This window comes from Bombus huntii, chromosome 4, assembly GCF_024542735.1.
Source record: "Bombus huntii isolate Logan2020A chromosome 4, iyBomHunt1.1, whole genome shotgun sequence".
In the NCBI taxonomy this organism is placed as follows: domain Eukaryota; kingdom Metazoa; phylum Arthropoda; class Insecta; order Hymenoptera; family Apidae; genus Bombus; species Bombus huntii.
This window is the reverse complement of record NC_066241.1, coordinates 6,913,801-6,940,800: the sequence shown is the minus strand read 5'-3', so window position 1 is coordinate 6,940,800 and position 27,000 is coordinate 6,913,801. Positions and strand designations below refer to the sequence as shown.

Sequence of the window (27,000 nt, the reverse complement as noted above, 5' to 3'; positions counted from 1 at the left end):
CTCTGCAAACTGCCCTCGGAACCTGTCGCCAACAGCTTCCATCCAGTTTTCCCCGTTGATACGCGTTTTACGAGTCAGCTGAAAAATTGCGAACTCGTGATGATGCTCGATTAATTTTTATGGATGAATGATATCGACGGATCGTGCTCGTAACTGGCGTTTTCATTGGCCAATAAAAGGATCGAATACTCGTACGACGTATGAAGAGGCGTTTCCCGTAATAATAAATGTATCGGAGGAAATAGGATGAATTTTATATTACGATTGGTTTCAAGGACGATTGACCATTTTTGTTGGTTTACGTCGAATCGTTGTGATGCAACGTGTATGAAGTTCGGGAAAAGACTGTGGATTGAAAAGAGATTGTAAGTACGAACTTTGAATACAATCGTTTCTTTTGGTTGGACTGTCGAATTGCGAATGGATGTTTTACTGACAATGTGAAAATTGTTGTTTAGTTTGAGGATTCAATTTGCAGTGATATTAAATGAAAAGAGAAAGAAAGCTATCGTATATAAATAAATTCATAGATGTGCACAAGCTGTAGTTTCGAAAAATTTCACTGAACTATTAAATTTAATCCTCGTTCCTAAAAATAAGAGATATAATACTTAAATTTCTATGAATCTAATCTTGCAATTCTTCTTGAATTTCGCTTATTCTAACCTTGTGCAATTCGCGGAAGAAATGTAGCTCAAGGATCACCCAAAAAGGGAAATTGCCTGACAAGTGAAATATTTTGCATGATTGTGGGCTACGAAATTCGCAAATGCAGACGACGAGAAATCGCTAATACCGCTCGATTTCTCGTCCCTCGAGCTCGAGCTGACTCGACATACGTGCCAGCGTGCAGATAAGCCAGCAGAAATGGCTTAATATCGTGCAACGTGCACCGTGTCTTGTTACCAAACAACCGGTTGCTGATAGTGCAACAATATTCTAGAATGGAGAACAGATAGCCAACGTTGTTTATCGCATAGCGGCAAACCGAGTCGATACGTCGGCCCGCAAAGCTCGAATAAATTTCCTCTATCTTCATCTTCTCCTTCGTTTATCCCTCGAAGGAAACGTAACAAATTTTTTCAAAGAATATTTTAATTTCACTAAATAATTATTTTAATCCTATAAAATAGTACAGAAGATATCTGCATCTCTCTGCAATATTTTCTCGTATCCTTTTATCCCTAGCACAGATTAGGAGCAAACTCCAAGCATTCGAATATAAATGAAACGCATAAATGAAACAACAACTAAATAAAGATGTGAGAATTTACCCTAATACCTTCCTACCACTTACTAAATTATATTATTTTCCTTCGAATATGTCTCGTTATTACGCAAAGGTTTATAGTAAAAATATTGCCACAGCTAACGCCACTATTATAATATCTCAAATTTAACGTGCGTTCATAGATTGTCGCGTCTACCTGCACATCTGAAACATGTAAACGAATCTATTAATTTCACATCACGCAGTGCAACAAAATACGTCGCATACCAAGCAACGAGTTCCTTCACGTTTGCAGCTCTCGAGTTTCTACGCTACTGCATCCGACACGATACGATCGATCCATGGAATGTCAGGTATTTCCTGATTGTGAAACCGACCCGTAGAAGATCCGCGAACACGTTCTCGGGGCTCGTTAAAACACCACACACGCGTGGTTCTCGATAAATCAAACTGTATCGACTTATCGAACAGACTGCAATGATGTAACAGAGGCCACGAGTGCGATCTTTTTTTGGACTAAGTTCTTGAACGCGCGTGCGATCTCGCTCGTGCCATTAACGAGTGACGATGATCGAGAAATGAAGACATAACGACTTCGAGGAGAACACTTCGAGGAAGCTGCGCTTTTTATTCCATCTTGATGACAGAGCTGATGTAACCGTTTTTTATTTTTCTTTTTTTTTTTTTTGCTACGTGCAATTTGCAACTTGTTTTGTAAAAAGTTGTTTTCTAAAGAGAGATAAATTGACATAACGATCTAATAGAATAGCACGTATATTTCTGTTCATAAATATAAAGGTACTTATGCAAAACTAGGTACGTTTGTAATGTTTATTAGGAAATTATTTATATTACTGTAATACTTGGAAACATATTTGAAGAACATACTTTTTAAACCTTATTTTCACAACCTAATCTCACATTCGAAATTTATGACAATATTGTAAAAAAATTTTCATTTAGCTTTGAATTTCTGCCTGTCAAGTATTTTGTGTTTCTCTTTTTCAGAATTTTTATTTCCAATCTTTCGTGGTTTCGTTAAGTGGAAAAATAAAATTTGCTGGTGACGCGTAGAAAATATTGCGTAGAAGGTACGTTTTTCCTTATATTCCAACTATACCATTAACGCATACAGTTGATTCGATTGTTTTGCAACAGATCGCGTTTTTGATTTAATCGCTCGCGTCATCACCATTATTTGAAGTTTTATAAAGGTACAAGTGGAAAATAAACAAGATAATATCAGAAGTTCCATTCTATACAAGGTATGTTTCTACTTACGTTGCATTGGCGCCAAAGGGGCAATCAAACAGATCAGGCGATTCGATTTCTCTCACAACGCACTGCATTTCTTATTTCGAATCTTTTGCGTCAGCGTCTGTGATTTTCCGCGAATCGACGGCTCGTTAAGATACGTGGTCATTCTAATTTCTATTTTGTCGTAATTTTCTACTATCTACGTTCCTTAGATCGACTTATCCGCTTCATTCCCAAGTTAACTCACGTACAAAGTTTCTGAGACATTTCAAGGATCGAAGATTCCATGGAATAATCTCCAATTTGTCTGACTCACAGATCAAGTATTCGATAAGTGAAAACACGATTGGTTCGCCATCGAAAAACTATAGAAACTACGCTTCTATTTCTCTTCTTTCGCAATCACCACGCGCAGTCACCCTTTATATTTCACAAACGTTTCTTGAAATACTCGCATTATCGTCAATCCTACATCGCTAACAGACGTCCAATTTCTCTGCAATTAATTTCCTGACAGACGTATCACGATTTGCATTGCTAATACGTTCGAAGGTTCTCCAATAGAGCGGCCAAGACGAAGGGAAACACGCATGAAAACGGTTTATTGCGAAATGGAATTCAGAATGGAACAGATGCGTTCTCGAGTAAGAGTATCGAAAGGTTAAAAAGAATGAAATGCACCGATGTACAATATCTTTTATTACCCAGTTGCCTGAGACGAGGCTTGTCAACAGCTTAACGATGACACGTATTTTCATCAGCGTGATTCGATACGAAGAGGAATTTAACGATAAATAGAAAATAAAAAAACGTTTAATCTGTTTCAGGCTTGAGCTTACTTTAATCTTTCGAAATCTAAAGTTTGCTGTTACGCGATGATTCTTTCAGTTTTCAGATCGTTTTTACAACGTGTATACACGTTATAGTCGGGTTACCTGTAATGTACGAACGAATGCAATAAATGTACGAACGTATAGGAACGTTTTAGGTATTCGTTATCTGAAAAAAAAATAACTGAATAAAAATGGAAAATGCAAGCAAGTGTTTAGAAATCGACCTACATACATATATTGCAATTATTGCGAGGCAATTAAAATTGGTTATGCTTCGCCGATTTTGGCATCGATTTGTACGGTTAGTTGTACGATCAACGGTGCGTGGCTCTGTCGAGCATTTCGTGATTGATTCGATTTTTACAGGCGAATTGAGGAAAGACATTAATTAGATTTTTCAACTGAATTAGAATTAGAATTGGGAAATATTCGATAAATTGGTGTTGTGATAGCTTAATTTTCTCACTAAGTTAATCAATTAGTATCACCCTACACTTTCGAGTTTCATATCAATGATCTACTCTAACGTTCCTTAATGTAACAATTCTTTTTCATCGCGACGATAATACGTGAACCATTTGATCTCTTTATCGATAGATTAATTGAAGGTATAGGGGATAAATTGCTGTGCTATTAAAGACAATGCCAATCGAATCTAATTCTATTATGATACGGATAAAGTTGACCAATCGATCAATTGTTTGTACTTATCGGAGCGATGATAGCAAGGAAAAACAATTTTGCAAATATAGTTATACAAATATATATTAATTTCGTCTCCGCTACTATTGACTAATTTTCAAAAAGATTGTCATTCTAGAATCTTGAACAGTATGAACCATACTGGCAGAAATCGTAAAATTAAATAACCTTATGATCATCGTTCTTCAAGATTGGGACAAGCACATCTACTTTAATTAATCAACATGACTGGCAACAACCAAAGTATCAATAACACGTCCAACAAAACACATCTTCGAGTTAATCACCGATCCCACGCATCTTCCATAATCTAGGAATAGCTCAATGAATTATTCTCGTGACGCAAGATCCTACTCTTACCTCTCTTCCCAATATGTAAAATCTAACCAGAAGATCTATCTTGGTAACAATTAGCGAGCGCTTCAGTTAGCAATTAGATTTCACTTAACCCGCGCCTCGAAGCGACGCAAAAGCAAGCCTTCAGAGAACAGAAAGAAGACAAACGAGAAGGATGATGAGTCTCGTGCCGGCCAGACGTTGTGCAACAAATCGTTGGAGGAAAAACTCATCAAAGGCGGGCCGCTACGACGCGCACATACTTTGCCGATGATATCTATCGCGATGATAAGAGCATCGTAAACAACCCTGCGAAAGCTTTATCGGTGACCTTTCGACGCGGCAGCGATGCTCTAATTGCCATCGTCCCCTTTGAACGAGCTGCGCTTATGCGGCGATAACGATGAATCGTTTAGGTGAATAGAGATACCCCTAGTTACTCGATTACTTTTAATTAACCCTGTGCCAGGCTTGGTCGAGATCGGCCACGCTGCTGACTAATCGTTTCCTTCGTTCTGGTTCCATTGTTGTCAAGTAATAGACACGATGTTAGCTATTTTGATTGATGGTGATTTTAGTTACTGTGTGTGAGTGGGTGTCACTGCAAATCTGTGACGTTTGTTCTTCTTCGATCCTTGTCCTTGAGTGTTTTATGATACGTACAATTAGAAAATATCATTTACTCGAACGATTTTGGTCTGCTTAATTAAAATGTCCTATCTATTATTTCGAAATTGCAGGAGATCGAAGTTTCGTCATTTTTTAGCTATTTGTCCTCGGATAAACAACAAATTCACAGAGTCGAGGTTTGAGTAATTGAACCATTCAGAAGCTATATTGATCAATTTAACTCATAAATTGAGAAGTACAGAGAAGCGATGATGTTACGGACACTGATTTTTACATTTACTTTAGAATTTATAAAATATGTATAAATATTCGTATCATCTTCTTACGATGAATAAACTTATAGAAGTAAGTAACTTGTTTCTTGAGAATTGAATATTAATCGTATACTTATGCGATGAGATTAAGAGAGAAATAAAAAGTGGAATCAGTTTGATTTGTGAAACGCGCAATTTGTCCTCCTTCGATCTTTAAATACTGAACTCCGGTCACTGATAACGTGAAATAGGAACATCAAGGTACAGTGATATCTAATAGATCGCGTGTAATCCATAGAGAAGGTCGTAGGTGGCAACGACAATCGGCTTTCTTTCGATCGGAACGCCATCAATGAACCGTCTAAGCGGCTTACGATTAACGCCACGTCGATTCTGTTCGCAATAAATTTCGATACGATCGGTACAAAGTACGCCACCGACAATTCATTGCACACTGAGAGACAAGATCTCGTGAACGAGAAATAACAATGCACTCTTGCATTAAATTATAATTCCAATTTAACCACATAGCCATTTTTATAATCCACTTCCCTTAGTCAATTTTGAGTATCGATTACAGATAATAGAAGATACGGAAAGATCATCGACGATGAAATTTATAACGTGTATAAATCGTTTCGTAGCTTGGCGTGAATTCTGTGGCACCCAAGATTGGTGAAATCGTAAACCACGACGTGGAAATCCAAGGCGAACATCGAGGCGTTATCGCGTTGCAGCCAGGTAACGAGATTAAGTTCGTTACTACGACGCCGAATGATGATCAATTGTGGTGAAAAGGTCGATACGATCGTAACAGCTGTGTGAATTGCGCAATTTACACCTTCTAGAATTTGAGAAAACAATAACGATTTCTACACTCAGATATTCCGTACAGTATAACAAAATATTTATCCCAAGCAACCGATATAGAATCTATGTATTTAGATACATGTTGTACCTAATCGTACTTAAAGTAAATCTAATCAAAACATGATCTAATCTTTTCAATTCAGATCTAACGATATTTAATCGAACGTAACTCTATGTACCAAAGCCCTGTATACCTAATATCGAGTTCACAATAAAATGGCAAGTGGAATAATAATCTACGTCTTAGGAATAACATTATGCATATGTTTTAACATATTTGTCTTATGAATATGTTAGAACTCGAACTCCTTCTAACAAAAATCTGAAAATAAAAAACATCGTTGTTTTCCAAAGACGATTTCGTCCTTCGATGGAAAACAGGTTAAGGAGCTACGTTCAGGAAAACGTGCCACTCCATTATGTCCGAGCAGTCGCATCTCCTGACACTGTCGTATAATAAATGCCTCCCACACAAGACACACGACTGATTTACAACTGTGACGGTCGAAAATCACCAAGATGAATTATTACTGGACGATGGTATCGCGTTGAAGATTCCATCGACGTGAAATCGGCAAGCACGCCCCTTTCGCAATTAATGAAAACCTGGTGGAATGTGAGTGCATCGAGCAATTATGCGGCAGCTGGACTAGCGTAGCAGCCAATCGGAAGGCGATATCTCCAGGGACGTCACGGGGCAAATAGGAGAATTCTATTATTAGCGTTTAATGCGCGGATATTATGCGGTAACCCTGTCGAGGTGGCATCCATCGAGAGTGGCCAGGCTCGATCCTTATAAATAATTCAATGTGGTGTCGCGTGTGCACGAGCGTGTGCCCGCTATGGCGGATCTTTTATAGTTTAAAAGCTCCCGTACATGAGGATACGTGTATCGCGATATACGTATGCGATACACATCCCGCATTAAAATACTCATGCGATACAGTATCCGACTGATTTCATAGCTAGTGAGTATTTTCCTGTGAATAAAATCTTGCCCGTGAAATACGTGTTTTTTTTAACGAACGATATAACATGAAAAGAGAAAAATGAATCCGAAGCAGGTACATGTTGGGTTCATCCGATTCACAGTGTAAGAGAAGAGAAAAAGGATCTTCTACCAGAAATCGCAACAATCGTCAAAAATGTTATAACATGAAACGTAGTATTTTAGTTGAAATGATCTTTGGTATGGAATAACCATTATCGGCTATAAGATCAGTGTTTGGTTACTAATAAACAGTATCAGGCTGGAAATTGTTTTTCATTATCATTATTGATGAGCGAATTTTTTTTTTTTTTTTTTTTGTTACCTATAACTGTTACCGATGACGGATTTTCCCCGTTATCAATAACCATAATAAATGAAGAAAATGTTCTTGACTATCGATAATCATTATCGATGACGAAAATCAGTTTCCGCGTGAATGCTTATCGCGAAACGTGTATCGCAATACATATACATATGTGTTGCCTTGTGAACGAGCTCTAAAAAGTGAAAAAGAAGAGACGCGAACAGCGGACAGAGGGAAATAAAAACAGAGCCGCGGCCTCGTCAGTCGGCCAAGGCTGCAACTGGTGCACGTGTGGGCTGCGACTGGTGCACGAACTCGATCGTTCAACGTGATACGCAGACCGGTGTATCCTTTTCTACGATTTTCGAACCACTCGCATGGTCCAACGGTTGATCGACGTTGCGTCGATCACTCTATTCGACACGATCGACCGTGCCGCGTACAAGGTGCACGCGTACTCTGATTCAACGAGCGTCGTCGTTAACGGTGATACTCAACGATATGCAGATTACGACGGATGTTATTGTCGAACCAGATTTTCCTTTTAGTCTCAGTTGTTATGATTCTTGAATGTCCTTAAGTCTCATTTAGATTAGTCGAGAGATTTTAATTTAAGTCGTTTGAATTTTAGTAATCAGACTTGCATATACATGTCTGCATTGCATATATAATAGAGTGAACGTTTCTTGAATGTTGTTCTATATTGTAAATATCGATTACCGAATTTTGCCAAGTTTTATAAATAAAATGAAATGATAGCGTGGACTTCGAGTTGATCTCGAATTGGTGGGTCAAGGCTGTGATTCCGAGGTGTGGGCGGACCGCATCCATGCACCGATGGAAAATGTGCTAAGTCGATCGTTTTTGTGAGATAGCCGACGGCTAATTCGATTTGCATAATATCAATAATTTAGAGTCAACAGATTGCTATTTCATCGAGATATAATTACTGGAAACTCATATCTATTTGCTATTTAATGTGATTATACATGTTACGCGTTCTTCGTATCAGTTTGTAAAACTATTTTCTGTTCGTTGGATCGCGAACTCGGCAATATCGCAATAAATTAAATTAACTTAGACTAACGATAAAACTTTTAAGTACGATATTTTCTAAGTACCAAATAAGAGAAATCTCTGTCTTTCCTACCTTCATTTATATTCCATTACTTTATATTACAAGCGCCAATGCAAGTTTCAGCTATTTAATTAATAAAATTAAACGATGTTAAAGTTGCAGTATTCGATATTTAAAATAAGACATTTTAAAGATGGGATTTGTAATAACGAGATCTCCAGTGACTAAAGGAGACTATAAAAGGTATTAGAGTATCAAGGAGGAGTGTATCTGTGAAGGCGTCAACAACATCTCAAGGTCAGTTATGTTTCTACAAATAACATTCCATACACAAGCGCACACATTCACTTGGAATCTAACTCGGATGTTATTCATAAAAACACGAGTGACCTTGAAATGTCCTTGAAGTCACCACTTATTTATTTCTCTCCTTCGAATTCCAATATACTTACGTTGTGATGGAAAGTTGGAATGTACAAGGGTTAAAAAAGGTCAAAAGCGCATTAGAACATCAAAGAGAAAGGGTAATAGGTGAAAGCGTCAAGGCCGCTTCGTAAGAGCTTTTATATTCCTTACATGGCCCTAAAAAAGGCCGTCTGTATAAAAACTTATCTGATTTATCTATATAACAATATTACTAAAATACTACTGTTAGTCTTATTATAAACAGTTTGAATAGGTTTCAAGAAAGGAACTTGCTGTCGGTTGAATCTCCCATATACCGAGGTGCTAATGGGGTAATTATCTCGTAAGAAGTAAAAAAAGTAGCCTTCGAGATCCTCGTGAAACGAGAAAAACCTCCTTGTAAACAAAAAACACTACAAACTGCTTGTGGAATATGAAGACAGTGAGTGAAAGAAACGTCGTTATGTCTGAACATTGGTTTGAACATTGATTCGTGACTCTGACGACAAACTGGTAAGATTGAAAGGCAAAGCGTGAACGAAATTCGATACGCTTGTACCTCGACGATATCTTCAGACCGATCTCTAAGCATCGTAGTAACGTATACGAACAAATCGATGAGATTAAGAAGGGACGACCAGATAAAAATGGCGACTGGGCGTAGACAAACGTTCCCAATTGACGACTTCAATTCGAGAATCGATACGCTCGATACACGTGTATTTCATTAATGGAATCGCGATCTCGATAAAGACCACACGAAAGTTCGATTACGGGATTGAAACTGAACGAGGAACGCGCATAAGCGTTATCCTCGGTCAACAAACGTAAAATGCTCTGATAAGCCACGATACCGGCGAACGACACCGATAGTTCTTGAATAAAGGTGAAAGGAAACTGGATTTAAGCATATACGGAATGAAACCGGTTTCAATCTACGAACCACGAGAAGGAAGCGTTTTCCTGTGTCTGGTCAAATGGAAATCAACGTGTAATCTGCAAGATTCTAACATCTGACGAATTTCTCGCGATAATATAATTCTAAAGGAAGAAAATGTACGAAGATTATCAAAATACATACTTGCTTGATGGGGAGATTGAAATTTGGCGCGCTAGTGTTTCTTTGTACTTCCACATACGTTCCGTAATACTTTTATTATCTCATTTTATTCCAAGCTATCTACTCCTTTTACCCTTTTTACAATTTTAAACAGACATTTATTGAACGTTATAAGAATTGTAAAACTTTATGACCGATTTTTAGCAATAAATAAATTCTATTGTTAAAGGCGATAACCTAACCTTTATGTGTTTTCCACTACGTTCGGTTATTTCCGATACTGATTGAGTGTTACTTACAGTGGCTCATGAAAGTATATTTTGAACACTTATCATAGGAAAAAATAATACATCATTATCACTTATATATATATATATATATATATATCGTGTGCGTTATACAAAACATTTTGTAATTTCATTGTAAGGGGCATTATATTGTCAAGATTTAAAACCGACCTTAAAATTTATGTAGAAGTTACAAGATATTTATTGCGTATTTAATAAAAAGTTAGTAGACAGCATTCAAACAGCCATAAGTATTGTAATTTCTATGTACATTTTCAGATTTATTTGATTAACTCTATCAGTGTAATAATGATAGTCAAGTCTCATTACAGTGCTAATGAAATTTCAAAATATTTCGTATGGGACACATAAAATATTCATTAAAGTAAAGTAAAGAAAATATTCATCAAATCATTTTTTCATAAAAAATTCATAAAATATTATCTGCATATAGACGCTGGAGTACTTTTGTGAGCAACGTTACTCGTAAAAAATTGAGTAATAGTTATGAATGCATGTAAGAACTGCATTAGTAACCTTTACATTAAAGACAATGCTTATAATACTTCATAATTGTCTTAAGTAAAATTCTTCTTATAAGAAGTAAATAATAAATAAAAATTTATGTGCGCAAATAAAATTAATGCAGAAGCTGACATACCAGTCGGCTTCTGTAATCCAACGAAGCATCGTGCCCTGTGGTTTGACGGAGCTGCTTGATACCTCGTGGTGGCGCCGCAGTGCGCATTTTCCACTTAACCTCACTTCCTTGGTTTATAGTTAACTCATCACTACATTCACGACGAATTGTACGGAGAATTGCATAAAAACAGTACTGCCGTATAACTGTTTCTACTCAGAGACGTTCGCGGGCTAATGAGCACATTGCGTGCATTGCGTTATAACAACGATACACGTAGTGCACGGCTGTCATGTGAATAGTCGAACGATTTTTACGCGACAAGTTTTGAAAAGTTGTCCCGCCAGAAATCATAGAACGCGCGCGTTCGATACAGATTATAAACGAACCAAGTCTTTCACCGCGAGGAAGTTACATCATGTCTGAAAGGTCACTGGTCGGATCGCCACGTTCACTACGATTCACCCACGTAAATTCTTTATTGCAATATCGAACATTTGTCAAATTATATTAACGTGTCATCGGAAACAAAGAGTGTGTAGTAGCGCTTCGGTAACTGGTCAGAAGTTGGAACTAGAGATGGAAAAATATCGATTGTCATAAACATCGTTTACCACCGATAGTTTGGTATGTAAGTATCGATTATTATCGCTTATTTCGGTAATTAGATTCCATACATTTTCCCATTCAATGAAATCTTTAATAGAATTGCCAACTGAATTATTTCATTCTTACAAAATATTGATTTATTATCTATGTATATCAAGTTATTCTACTTTTTCAACTGTTATATATTAAAATACTGTTTAGCCATCAAGTGTTTTAAAAAACAGCAAAAACGGACACGACATGTTTTCCCTTGTGGTTTTCAATTGCCACGTAGAAATGGAATTACTAACCTGTAATATAGTTTGCTACCTGACTAACGATAACTATTTATATTAGCTAACTATTATTTTATCTATCTATATTACTTTAATAGATAAAATCCTACAATTATAGAATATTTTAATTGGTCTCTATTTCAAAAATCTATAAACTACATTCCGGTATTCGTTATATCACGTATGCTACATATTTTTAATGATACCAAAGATTTACTCTACGGAATTCGTAAGAACTAGTGGGGATAACAATGGCCTGTTAATAAATCACGGATAGTTAACGCAGCACTACTGTATTTCGTAGAAAGCGTGCACGCGCGAACAGCTGTTAACGTTCACTTCTGTCACTGAAAGGTAGTTACGTTTTTTACACTTTCAACTGCGAGCGAGTTTATCCGTGACGGATAATATGGTCGTAATTATCGCGGTCGTCCTCGTAAATGTACGACAATAACTAGCAATAGACACTGGAGGCGCGAGACGACCGACGAAAGTAATGCGGCTGCGCCATATGTTGTCTACACTCAACTTCTCGATCTCTCGAAGCGTCTCCAGTACGATTTCAAATCCACGCGCCCACGTTCACTATTCGTTTGAAATCTTACGAGGAGCAGTGGCGCCTGGGTAAAATATTGCGCGGACCAGCACCAAATCCGGCATGGCGGCGCGTGATGCACTAAAAACTCGACGCGAGTCACAAAACCAGTCGCGTAGTGGGGAGAGAATCTTTATTATTCGACGAGGAGAAGTCATCCTTTCGTATTAGATTTCCATGGAGATTCGAATTACTCGTTGGATCGAGATACGTTATTCCGTACGATGACCTCGAGCAACGATGTTTTTAAATGTACGAACGAGAGAATTCGCGTTTCACGAACGTTCGAGTCGAGCAACACGATCGCCACCTGGTAGCTCCGTTTTCAAACATACGTGCCGCGCAAGTGAATTATTACGAAACGAATCGGTCTCGCTGTTCGTTCCTGTTCGAATTTCGTAGGAAATAAACAGGTAAGGAACGAATAAACGTTCTACTATATAATTCGACTTTTTCGCATAGCCTTCAGCTACATTTATTGGCTATATCAAGGTTTAATAGACAAACTTTGTCGGTATGTTCTATGCGCATAACCAGTCAATATAAACATAGGTTATTTGAAGCTTTATTAAAAAGTTATCTTCCTGTTTGACTATAGAACATATAGATGAAGTTTGTTAACTTCACCTGGTACAAGCTGGGTATCACCAGGAAGGCCTATTAACGCAACATAACCGCGAAGAATGTCAACAATGCTTCGCGAATTAACAACTATTCCCACTCTTCGCTCGACGAAAAACCGCGACCGTTATGGCGCCACAGAAAGACGCATTTCGTGCGATTAGCGTGTAATATCGTGTCCGCCATTATCATATTTCTGTCTCGCTTGATTCATATCGAATCACAGTTACACGGGGACAGTTTGGTCGTTAGCGGTTCTTTCCTAGAAGCCAGGCATTAATATCCGCGGGGACGTCGCTAGACTTTACGACCGTACGCGGCACGCGAATGGCTTTATTTTCGTTAGAAACGCTGATCGACGTTGTATTCTGTTACGTAGTGTGTACGCCCACGCGATCACGTAGTTAACACGGCTGTACACGTACGAGACGCCGCCGGCAGTGTATTGGCCCCTGCATTAGCATACACCAAGGAGTGTACAGGAAATGCCGAGGCTTCATATAGTATTTTTTTCTGCAACTCTCATAGAAGCCACGCTGCCGCCGCTGCGCCACGCAGAAATTTAATGCAAGCCAGCGTCGGAAACGGTGAACGTGGCTCCCCGCGGTTTCGCTGCATGTTTACAGAGCTACCGCGCGTTTAATGGCGCCCGGGACAATTTTTCAAGCACCTAGAAACGGCTCCCGTGTGCTACGGACTTCACGTCGTGGATGATTAATGTCAAGGATATTATCAGCAGTTATTTTCCGAATCCTCGTAACTATCGTAATTTAGATACGATGCGAATTACGTATCATTGTTAAAAGCAATATACATGTTGTTTCTTTTCGCGATACTGTGAAGATACTATGATTAGATGGTCGATATTATTGTAAGCTAAGTAGGAGGCGAGGCGCACAGGATTGGTAAAAGGAATATGTGTTCTTTTTTCATAACGTTGTAAAAAGGACGTCTTAAGATGTAATTGTCGTGTGCTATTATAATGTATATTTTAAAATGGAATTATTAGATATTATGTATAATTTTATACTAATTAAGATACCGAATGTAGATATATAAAAATGCATATTGTCCTTGAAAAGTTGGAAAGTATGATTTCAATGAAATGATCTTCTGAATCTTTACTTTTGCTATGTCAATTATGTTAAGTGCCTTGCCTTGTAAGATAATTACATATTTGATTCTAAAGACTCTCGCATCACTTAGCATCTATTTATTAATTTAGAAAACTCACTAAATTTGTTGGTTATTCAAAATCAAATATAAAGACCAGCTCACGTAGAATCTTTAAGACATTAGTCACTTTAGGAAGGAAACTATACAAACGTAGTTAAAATAGCTAAGCAACGCTTTAATGGTGCGTAGTATGTTCATGCAAACGTTATGAACGAGGCAGTACACGCAGATGACTGATGCAAACGTTTGGAGAACGTAAATTCATAATTTAAAGCGAATATTATGTACATTTCTTCGAAATCGTCGGGTACGCGTACACGACGGTCTTGTAATTCCATCTTCGATGCCACTTTTACGCGGAAACGAACAAACAATTTCGTCTATACATTCTCCGCATAATGATAGAGTTAACGGGTCGTTATGCGAATCTCGATAGGGCCTCAAGCGAAATTATACATGTATTAGACATTTTCCAGGATAGTCGAAACATGCGTGTGGTCTATAAAGGCAGTAATAATCTCTACAAAATTTGCGACAATGTTATCCTCCTGGCTATTTCTCTGAATTTCATTTTTAACTATAATTTAGTACTGTTTTGAATCATGTTTCTGAACCACGAGAAGAGGAAACGATAAATACAGTGGCTCATGGAAGTATTCGGCCACCTTTTACGAATATATTATATTATTTATACGAGGAATTTTTAAATTTCAATACCACTGTAATAAAAGCTGGCTATCATGATTATATTTCTAAAACTTTATTAACTTGTAACTTCTATACTTTCAGATTAGTTTTAAATTCTTCCAATAAAAGCTACTTTCAATATAATGCGTGTCCCATTACAATGCTAATGGAATTTTAAAATGTTTTATATAATATATACAATATATACGTAGATAAAAGTTTTATATAGCAACTGGTTCATATAATTTCGTGTGCCACCATAGTTCAATTATAGATTAGCAATCTTCCTTGGTAGATCTATAGTTTTATGCTTCCTTGACTATGATAATGCTAGCTTCTCGTGTAAAGACTTCATTCGCCTTGTTCCCATGACGTTTATCCGCGCTCTTATTTTCTAACAAATTAGGTCTCCTCGCTTGATTTGTGAACATGTACACGGTGCAACGCGTTTGACAGTAAGCGATTTATATCAGTGCTTGCCTTGCCTTGTTACGCGGTTGTCTCATTCTTCTGTAGCGCGTAATCGATTCAATCATCCTTCGCGATTTGTTGCGCGTCTTAGATTAAAAGCAATTTTCAATGTCGTTTCCTTTGATCCGATCCTGCGCCACTCGCCTCTTCGTGGAACCGGTTGAACGTTGTCGAAGTTGATACTCGTAACAGATAACTATCTCGCGTCTAGCCTGACTACACTTTTCTTGCTTCACTCGCACACGCACATGACTACACTTTCACATTTCACTTTACACTTTGAATATCAAATTTTTGCATTCTTGACATAAGCTTTCGGTTTATTTTCAGTTCTTTGTGATGTATCTTATAAATATTCTGGAATTCACAGAAGATGTTGGAAATATTTCTATTATAAATCTTCTGAACATTAAACATACATGATTTATAGCAGATTTTTTTTCCTTTAATATAATTGATAACCAACGACAGGACAAAATTTAACGTTATCAGTTTGTCAAATCCAAATTTCGGAAAAACGTTTCACATGCATCAACCCGATAGTATGGCTAATTTAAATTGGACATATCGCGGCATCATATTTTTAATGATTACATGTATCGCAGTGTATAGAGGCATTTAGTGGAATTTTACACAGATGGTCACAGAAATCCACAATTAATCCACAACCAAAGGGATTTCACATCGGATCAAAGATGAAATTCGCTTGATATCGACAGCTATGTTTGATATAAACAAGATGAATCACGCAACTGGGCATTATGCAATGTCTCCATTACAATCGCGATTGTCGTTTAGATATGTAATCCTGATCTTGATTGATCACCAAACAGTCTCGGATCTGCGTGCCTCGAATGTTAGCGGAATAACTGAATCTAGCTGAACCATCGACGTCTGATTGCCTAGTGATATACCGAGTGACATTTAATATCTATTTTTCCGATAGATCGATCGTCCTTTCGTACAATTCTTGCTTATCCCTTTGAACTCTTTCGAATTCCAACGAACAAACATCGGTTGCAAGGTAAAAATTCCTCAAGAATATTTTACAGGAATAAAAGTTGATTTGCATCGTCGTAAACGCGGTTATTACGAACGAACAATTAGGTTCAGGGAATGCAAACGACTAAAGATATCGGTCACGAGCTTGATTTCTATAGCGATTCTCATAATGCCCTAAGCTTCAAATACTAAGGTTAAACGTGATTCTAGTAGTAAGGAAGTCGTTCGACTCGGGATTCTTCGGTGAAATTCCTGGATACGAGGGAATATCCTCGCCAGGATTGGTTAGACATTCCATTGGGAGCATAGGAACGGTCGTCGATCTGAAAAATGATCCGTTTTAGCACAGGATAAAATGTTTTATCGCGTTACGCTGTTAGATCCCTTGGGCGTATCAGATCGTAGAATTTCTGCAGATTCCAACGATTCCATCGTGAGAGAACGATCGTCAGGTTCGTAGTAACGATTATGCACGCGTATGCATCATTCTAAATGAGCATCGGGATAAATAGACGATAATCGTATGCGCACTTTCGCCGCGACGAAGAACAATGAGACTCGATGAACGCCTTGACCTAAACCGCCTCTCGACGTTGCCTGCGTACCGAGAAAATGTCGATCAAGAAGTACCTTCCAGCGACTATAAATTAGCCCTCCCCGTCGATGCTTTTCCCAGATCGTCGGATAAATCGGAAAAGAATCAACTGTCGTGTAATAAATTATCCAACGTCCGTGATTAAACAGAGATGAGATACCGAAGTGATAGTTGATGCAGGAGCAATAAAGTAGCATACGCGCAATATAAATGTAAATAGGCGTCGCTATGAGAAACACGTTAGTATCTAATCTTTTGATTAGAGTCGTTTAGACCGGCCCTGGCAATTCTACGTTAATCAGTCATTAACGCTCGTAGATTTCTGCGTTAACGGTTTCGATCCATCTCAATTAATCGTGTGTCACTTAACAATCGAGAAAATAAAATAAAAACTAACGAATAGTTATTCGGCCATTCATTCGATCAAATTACATGCTTCGTTTAATAGGACAGTGTTTTCGCAAGATCGTCGCGTACAGAACGCTTTCATGAAGATACAAGATAAATTGTCCGCGACAACGAGTCTGGTCGAAGTCGCAGGCAATTAGCATCCAGCCACGAGTTGCCTCACTTCTGTTTGGGAGATGTACTGGCGTATCGTGGTCCAGAACATCGATCGTAGAACATTGTATTGACTGGCGATATCAGAATCGACAAAGTTATCGCAATGCAAGCGCGAGTAGTCTCGTTAATCACGATCCAGGCGCCTGGATCGCGATCGAGCCGCGAGATCTCGACAGTGACACTCCGCGAGCTACCTCGCGACGCAGCTCTTTCTCTTCATGTCTACGATGCTGTGCATATTGTTACGGGTGCACGTGTTGCCTAGCCAAACTGGCGTTGTAAATCACGCGATTATCTCGTTCGGGATCGTACCGGTGATCGAGCAATGCATCTGGGACTTGGGCAACGGTGGCTTTACATTTGTCCGAATCACAGCGTGAATCTTAGATTAATCTCAGATCGATTTTCGTTTTGTTAATTGTGGTTATCGACGTTGATCTATTTACGTATCCATCTGGAAATCAAATTCTCACTTTTATCATACTGTACACGTACGAGTACTATAAACGAAGAACCTCGATAGGAATCGAATGTAATTTTGCTATCTATCGTTAACTTGAATGTGATCTATCACTTGCTTTCAGAAAGATGATTGCAATCTTATTCCTTTTTGTAATTTTGTTTTTTAATTGTTCTCCTAATTCTTTTCCTTGGATGGGTGTTATTTTTTCGAAATATTTTAATTGACACGATTAATGATACAAAACCTTGAGAATTTTTCTCGACACGAGAAAGAGTGAGAAATAAGAAAGAACCACTGTACGATAGAATAGTTCCACGACTAAGAAATTATACGCTATCAGGCTTTATCGAAAACGCGCGATCAATCTACAGAAAGCCATAGTTACTCCAATATCTCTAGTCGGAATATAACTGTACTTAAACCCTAATATGTATAATTACCACGCTATACGTTTATTTGTTCCGACCGAAGATATAAAAATCGCGTAATGTAGCGCAAAAAATGAAGTACCAGTTACGATATGATAAATGTAGCGGTCACGCTAATGGAAAGCTACTATTCCTTAATGATCCGTTTGATTAATCGTAACGTCGGATGTGACAACGCGTTAGACGAATTAGCAACAGGCTATCTCACTTTTCTCGGATCTCGTAATATGATAATTACACCTGGTGAAGAAGGACTCTACGGTTCCTCGTTCAAGGCGTCCCACTTATCGGAACGGACCAACCATTAATAGATTCGATTAATCAACTTGAAATCTTAGGCAAAAGATGGCCAGAGGGACTCTCACTCGCAGTTACAATAACCTTTCCAATCTTTCTTCGACGAAAAGACGTTCCAAAGACTGATCGCCGCCGGCAAAGCCACTTAATTATCATGATTAACTCGATTAACTCGTCCTTCGCACCTGCCTCATCCCTTCTTCTTTTCCTCTTCTTAAAAACATCCTGTTGACCCCTAAAAATTCACCTGGTCTATAAATTTATTCGCTTAACGTAGCCTCTGATAGATGCCTGTGCTACTTTCTTTTTTTTTTTAAGTTGGTGCACACGAGATGTTTCTTCGAAGATCACTCATTAAATTTTGTCCTATCGGCAATTTTAAACTACATTGAAAGAGACGAAATTTGCAATAAATTACGAACAGTAGCTACGAAAATTATTTACACGTACCATTACTCTCCAATGAATCGTTTTTTTTTTCTTTATCAGGCTCTATACTTCATTTTCATAATATCAAATTTGTTTAATCATACTGCTGTTTAATCGTGCTGCTAAATGATACGTAACACAATATGCTCGGACGTAATTAATTAGTATGTAAATTCTGTAATAAACATAATGGTGTGCAAATGCTTATTTTAGCCACTGTATATCGATCGTTAAGAAGATTTATAATAAAAATGCCGAGACCTCATTGTGCGGACTATTACGAATAGTTGAAATATTCATATGACTTTTTATGTGAATTTAGATTTCAAAAAAAAGCGAGATAAATATTTTTGGTGACATAAATTCTGCATTTGGGCGAGACATTGTCCATTCCATTTAGATACTTTCCAGTACATAAATTATTCGAAAAGGATCTGTAACTGGTTGAAAAAATGTCAGAAATTGAATTCTATAAACTATAGATCGACGAAACCTGTTAGTTACCGGGGAAATTTGAAAAATCGAATCCCGTGGAAATTATTTGGATTAAGAGGAATTAAAGTTTTATTCGAAAAAAAAAAAAAAAACTGGAAATCCTTCAGGAGTAAAACGAATATAAAAATCCAGGATTTCACGGCTCAGAGACCTTTAGCGACGGTGATGAATACAGTTGGAAACGTGATACGCTTGGTACTATGCTTCGATTACTATTTTTATTCGACGCAATAACGGAGGACATTAAGCTAGAGGAACATAAATTCCCCGTGTCAAAAGGCGAAGGCAAACAAAATGGATTTTCCGTTTTTACGACGCCTTGAGAAAACGATCCTGTTCGACGGTTTCTCAGCTGAATAACTGTCCTTGCTTCTCGATTACTACTTACTCATTAAAGTGTCGCGGGGCTCGAGGCGATCGCTTCATTTTCATGTCGATAATGTCTATTACACTGCGTGGGACTTTACGATACTCAGTTGTTTACGCGATTGTATCGCTCGAGGAGAAAAATTATGAAGAAAAATGATTGTACGTTCGATATTTATTCAATGCCTTTGTTGCAAAATCGCGGCTGGGAAGGATAGACGTCTGGACAAGCACATTGACTAATAATTAATAATCGACCAGCGCGTTGAATGCTTTTTCAAGTTAATATGGCAATGAGTTGTAATTATCTTATGTCAAGAAGATATATTGATGGAAAGAGTATGGTAAGATGGATATTATGTCAAGATTATCAAGATATTATGATCAAGATATTAACGGAACATTTTCTAGTTATCGTTGACACAAGGAATCGTCGAATCAAATTTTATCTTTTACCCATTCAGAGCCAATGTTGCGTCGATGTATTTATGTTTTTTAAATAATATGCGTTCGCTTTTTGGGCCTTATTTTGTGGATTAAAGAGAATCTTAACAGATGCTGCAGAAATATTGCACGTCATAACCAACCCTAATGAAATGTACGCAAAATGCTAGCAGTTCTTTTTACTAACAAACCTCAACACAAATATTTTTCAAATATTTTTCAAGAATTTTGCCCTAACTGTGTTATCGCATATTCCACTCAAGTTCCGCCCTTTCATAAATCGTTTTTCTTTTATAAAGGCACTTGCGCTCCGCTTGAAACTTTTTACGTGTGCTGCAAAGGTGGCCAGCGATAGCGTGGTGTCCCTATTTTCGTCACGAAACCTTCAATTAAACCCGTAAATTGTAAGAAATTCTTAGTCGTTGCGAAACGCGAAGTTTTTGCATTAGTTCACCGACCCGTGAAGCCCAACAAAGGATTCACGAGAGAGTTCTCGCTCGTGACAGCAGATAACACCGTGACAAAGTAGTCGCAGCTTTCCTGCAACACCTGATACCTCGTAATTACCCGTGTCATCCTTAATTGGGTTATGCCGACTGCTCGCCGCGATCGCCGTCGTGTTTCGCGTCGGCCTTTTTTATCCGATCTCGCGTTACGCGCCTAACAAACGCACCGAAATAATCAACGTAATTTGCAAACCGCGTCTGGCGTTTTCATTACTTCGTTTCTTCATATGTTCTTGACCTGAACAACGGGTTTCGCTTTGACGCCGCTTTCTCGAATTCATTTCCATCGTCTATACAGTTTTTATAAATTAACTTCTCAAAAGAGCATAATTCTTTCTTTATTTGTGGGCTATATCGCGCGTATTAATTAAGTTCTTGCGATAACGGCGGGCTACTTTTAAAAAACAGCTCGTTTCAGGAGTACGAGTTAACGAGGATATTATTTAAAATTGTGTAAGTTTTCCTTCGTTTGGCAGCCAAATTGACCGTTATTAATTTTGTTCTTATGGTTATTGACATCTGATTTTAAAAAATGGCTATCTTTTTAAAAAGATACAAAATAGAATTACAGGCATCTTGTGATCGTTCCTTCGATTTGAAAGGAAGATAGCGATATGTATCTGGATTAAATTGGGTGTGGTAGAGAATGGTGAAAGGAACGTTCTTTTTTTTTTTTATTTAAAAACTCCCGTTCTTATTTAACAACTAATTGAGAAATAAAGAGCGATATCCTAACATTAGTTTTATCGAAGTAGATACTAGCTAGTCAATAGAATGAATTAGAATCTCTAAACTATCAATTTGCTTACGTTACAGAATGTGTTATAAAAGGGTACCCGAGAAATTAATAGTAAGTGGCAGTAAGTAAATGGTTCGATTTCCTTTTTCGTAACAAAAATGTCAAAATGTATACGATTTCCCTTTCCTATCTTGACTGTTGAGAACGTATAATGAAACGAGAAGTGAGCAAAAAGAAACAAAGTACATCTTGTTGAGGAAGCTGCTAGGACAAGAACGCAAGCTCGAATGATTTACGATTCTTTGGAAGTCGTAAAGACATCAGCCATGGAACACTGAAAGTTCTTACGGATATTTGAAAGAAAATTTACGGTGTTCTCCCCAGACTCCGTGGAGAATTAGTAGAGACGGAGTTGGGTTAATTGCAAGGCAAAATACGCAGCTTTTTCTATAAGACCGGCACCAATCTTTGATATATCGTTGGTGATAAATTAGCGAAATTTCGTTCGATTACAATCTGGGCATAGCGTGGCATTATCTCATATCCTTGGATAAAAACTAAACATCTTGAAAGCTCGTAAACGCTGGAGAAATTATTAGATTCTTTAAGGAGCAATTATTTAGTAAATCAGTCTTAAGGAATTCACGATGCAATTATCCGCCAGGATTGCGTTAATTTCTGCCTTTCGACAAACAAAACAAAACAAGTAAAAAGTCTACTATTTTCGCATGGAATAACGTAAACGATCTTCAGACAACTTGAACGAAATTTGATGTTAATTATGATAATTAATTATACATACAATTCCGTGGAATCTATAGTAAGATCGAATATATGTATGTGCAAATGCGAGGGACGTAGAAAAAACAGACGGGCAAATATTTTGGTCTACACGATTGAGTTAACCGAAGGACAAAATTTCGGGTATTAATAATTAATTGCGAATTATTGCGTTATTCGTTGGTTTATGATCGAAGTGAGCAGGAGAAGGATACGAAAAAATACATTTCTCATTTTTTATAAGAGAACAGCTTTTAGATTCAGTACGTTGTCGATAGATCGTACGTTACCAAAATTGTTTGTCATAACATTAGAATATTAAAGATATAAAAATTCTATTCCTTAATAATTTTTTTACAAAACTTTGTCAATTTATCAGCTACATTCGAAAGGCATCGTGTTCGATCTTGACAGATTCTTTTCATTCTCAGCTATGTTATATTAAGATATTAATTTTTAGTCAAAAGTGGAAATAAGAAAACGAAGAAAAATTTATTTGTCGGATTATTTTTCCTACGAGCTTCGATTTTTTTCATCTTCCGTTTTCCGTAATAATACTGATTCGTTGTTTTACGACAGTTAAAGCACGAATTAACATTTTGTTGTTTCAATTTCGGTGGTACAGTCGTAGTTTGTCATGCAATTTGCATAATTTAAAGGTTGGTTCGTGTTAAACATTATTAATTCGCGGCACGTAGTAATAAATATTAATTTTCGAGGGTTTAATTTTGGTTTCACTGATCGCACAAGCTGAAAATCGTTATATATCAATGCGACTGTCTATATTAAATTACTGACTCCGAATGAACGATGTAATCTTCGGTTAATTATCGGGTATCTCTTCAAAAAATTTATCGGTATGTTCGAACATGTAATTTGCAATGCAACTTGAAGTCGTGCTACCCGAGCAACGAACAAATTATGATGAACGTTGTAAAAAGCAGACCGACAACGCTTACGATTACCGTTACGATTCTCTTACTTGTAATTTACGTCACTTTTTGTGTCGGGAAACTCGAAATACGTAATTTGTTAAATATTACGGAATTCCTCGGATTTTCTTGTCCATTATGTCAATACGCTTGTCTTAAACGATTTTTAATTTTCAATCATTTTTGCTTCGAATGTATCTATCTCTATAAACATTCAATAAATAACTTATAATTATCGTTCGTATTAACCCTCCGTAGGAAAAGTGTATGATTTACGTTTAGGTATAATTCTTCCTATTATCTTACGTCTTAATAAAAATCTAAAGCGAGCACAGTGTAGTATTAACTACAAATTTCTCCAATAATTCCCCCAAAATTATCATACAATCTAAAGAAACCTTTGTAAAAATTCTCCATCGAGTTACATTATCGAAAAACGTATCTTCTTAATTTTCATGAATATAATATATTGTAATTATGAATTTTCTAATATTCCTAAACCTAAGGCGATAAAAATAACCTGTAGAAAGCTTCGTCGCTCTAAACTACACCATGAAAAAGGACACTTTGCTTCGTTTTATCATCCGAAGGAAGGAAAGAACATTCGAAAAATCCTTCTAACTTTATTCTCACGTTTCTCTCGAAATTCGAACGCTTCGAATCTCAGACAAATACGATGCACGTATGCAACTAAAAAGAATAGACTCGCGGACGATCGCAGCAGACTGCTTGACCGATCGTAATCGGTTTTTTTCAGTCGTATATCAACGACAAGATTGGTTTCAGAAAATAACTCGCAGTCGAGTTATTCTCGACTCGAAGGCCGCGTGCCCGTTCCGTGTGGCACAATTGCACAATTGCGAATCTGTTCGATATCTATCAGCTGACGGGCAGCCCCCTTTCACCCGTGCACACCCCCGTCCAGCCGTTTTTCCCGTGGATATCGTCGCTTAGCCGCGATGGTTTTTTCGCAACGCGACTCGTTAGGATCTAACGATGCCGCTCTGTCGCTTGTGCAATCGATTGGTAACAGGTTCTGTGAGAGATTCCTTCGACTGTTTGGTGTTATTTAAGAAGATATGAAAGGGGAGAGTATTGAACACGTATCGATCTTATTGATCGTATTCTGGGTGTGGTAAGATTTTAACGAGCGAGTGTAGAGTGTTTGGAAATAGAGTTCACATTAGGAATACATATTCCGTCTAGAGAAATATTTCGTAATATAGCGTGCACGTGTGTGGCCCTGTATCCTCGTATTATGTTTTGATAGTTTCTTTTAAACGTTTAGCATTAATTAAAAAATGATCGAAGAACTGATACGTGTCGATTCTATCGATCATATCGTAGGAGTAAAAAATACGATTTTGTTAATAACGTAGGATTTGTAATAGCGTAGGGTGTTGGATGAAGCGAGGAATGTTCAGCTTAGATAGAGCGCTACTTTTCGATATTTTACACGATGGAATCCCCTTTTGCATCTTTTTTCTTTTTTTGTGTCCGTCTAGTTGTCTCTAAATGTTTCAGAAATATGGGATTTAATTTCTGATAAATAAATAGCGATATTACTTTTTTTTTTTGTAATTACGCTTTCACGTTTCAAACTCCTCTAGCTAATTCTAATAAAATTCCATTTTTATCGTCTAAAGAAGCGTCTCGGTATTATCATAATCGAAGCGTGCTGCCATCTTGCAGAATGGTCACGCACCGAACTTACGATATCTTCTGTCTTCGTATCAACTTGTATTATGCACTAAAGATTCGAAAATTCAAAACATGTCTCTTAGATCTTCTTAACAACTATTTCACGATCGAATTCTTACACGTGCGAGAATCACGATTAATATTTGAAAATTTCCACAAATATTGAGTTATAATATAAATATTGAGAAATTAAAAAAACCGGACGAATTTACCTTACAAACCAATAGGACAAACACGAAAAACGATAAAAATATTTAAGAATCGGAAAGAACTCACCTTCTTGCGATGCGGACAGCAGGACGATCCATTGCCCATGGTTCTTCCGATCTGTCAAACAGCGAAAGAACCGAGCTACGCATCGGTTGACAATATCCCGACGCACCGGTCGCCTTTCTGAATTTTCGTCGCACAATCAACTCTTCTGTTCGTCATCGTTGCGCTGAAACCTGCTTCGAGAAAGTTGTCGTTTATTATCGCGTTGGTATTTAAGCCAGCTGGTCCATTGAAAGTTCAATCGCCCCCGTTAACCATTCGGTGAATCTTAAGCGAATTACCTTCCGAAGAATCGTATCATCGTATTATTCTTCAGATTTTTCTTAAGTCTCAATCGTCCGTTTCGTCGGTCTCTTTGAAGTTTTCTCGTTTCTCCATCTTCCGCTTCGAGTTCGTAATAAAATATCTAACGTTCTCGAACGAATCTCTCTTTCTTCACGTTTTTCGAGATTTTCTTCTATCGCTTTTATCCATCTCTTCCAACTTTTCTTCTTTCGTCATCTTCCTCTTCCAGTTCATAACGCTATACCCAACGATTTCGAACGAATCAACGATCAATCTTTTCTCCTTCGCGCTTCTTCGTGTCTTCATTCGTCGATCTTATCAGCCAGTTGGAAATTTTCTCGTTTTCCCATCTTCCTCCTCGAATCCATAATATCTAACGATTTTCCAACGATCTTGCAGGCGAAGAGTCGAGACCGAAAGAAGCAGAGAACCACGATGAAACGACCGCATGAAACTGAGGAAGCCGTAGCAATGGAAAGGAACGGATGGGCTGACAGTAATACTTCGATAATATAGATTACCGTGTCAGCTGTGCAACTCGTGGAAATATAAAGTTTCGTCGTGCAGCGTCTCTCCGGGATCGACAAAGTCGGTGAGTCGAACGGAAAACTAGACTTTTCTTGATAAAAATCGGTTTCGAGTCGGCGATTCGTTCATTCGCTCGGTGATTTCTCTTTTCGGAAGCGTAACTTCTCTAAATCGCGGAAACACGTAAATTCGTCACGAGTCGTTGATCGCTGTGCATATTCCGTTTCCTCGACTTTTCTCCTGGTTTCGATATGCTTTTTGGCGCCAATTATGGACCAGCGTGGTTGTACAGTTGAGCGATAACAGCTCCAGTTTTGACCTCTCGATACGGGAACGTGGAACCTCTAACGAGTGTCAAGAGGTTGGCCAAGTCGAAAATAGAATCTGACGTGTTACACAAGAATGTTTTTTAATATGGTCTCGACGGATGGTTCGCGCGTCTCGAACACGTCGATCGTTGCATTTCACCGCTCGTTCGTCGATCCACGAGATTAAAGGATAGTTTCACGATCACGAAGAATCTTAATATACAATCGTTTGTTGCTACACAAATGTACAGTACGTCGATGCAGGAGATCGAGTTGAAAGAAGCATCGCGATATTTGAAATTCAAGTTGAAATATAGGCGCGAAGTTTCAACAATTTTGTACGGCAAATAAAATTCGAAGCTCGTCGATCGTCACACTTCGCTGTTTATTTTTCTGTAAAATATGAACGAGACGACGATCTATAGGATCGCAGATTCACGATCACATAGATTCTTAATGTACCACACAAACTGATATTAACATATCGAATCGATTTGAAGAATATATCGTATTATTTGAAATTCAAATTCTATTTCAAATATGGCCACGGAGT

General features: G+C 37.7%; 1 protein-coding gene and 1 long non-coding RNA gene across 3 annotated transcripts in view; one reads left to right on the top strand and one right to left on the bottom strand.

The window, feature by feature from the left end:
* Window positions 1-25,497, bottom strand: part of LOC126864640 (NAD(+) hydrolase sarm1) — a 138,430-nt gene extending 112,933 nt beyond the window's left edge. Inside the window, exon 1 of one of the 2 annotated variants that reach the window (XM_050616183.1) lies at window positions 25,330-25,497. In XM_050616183.1, coding sequence (XP_050472140.1) covers window positions 25,330-25,368 — 39 coding nt within the window. In that variant the 5' untranslated portion in view covers window positions 25,369-25,497. Of the gene's footprint in view, window positions 1-10,899; window positions 11,452-25,329 lie in introns of those variants that run through there. The other variant, XM_050616181.1, reaches the window with a different exon arrangement.
* Window positions 25,498-26,066: 569 nt separating this feature from the next.
* LOC126864667 (uncharacterized) overlaps window positions 26,067-27,000 on the top strand; it is a 188,488-nt gene continuing 187,554 nt past the window's right edge. Inside the window, exon 1 of the long non-coding RNA XR_007689280.1 lies at window positions 26,067-26,203. This is a non-coding gene — a long non-coding RNA (uncharacterized LOC126864667). The remainder of the gene's footprint in view (window positions 26,204-27,000) is intronic.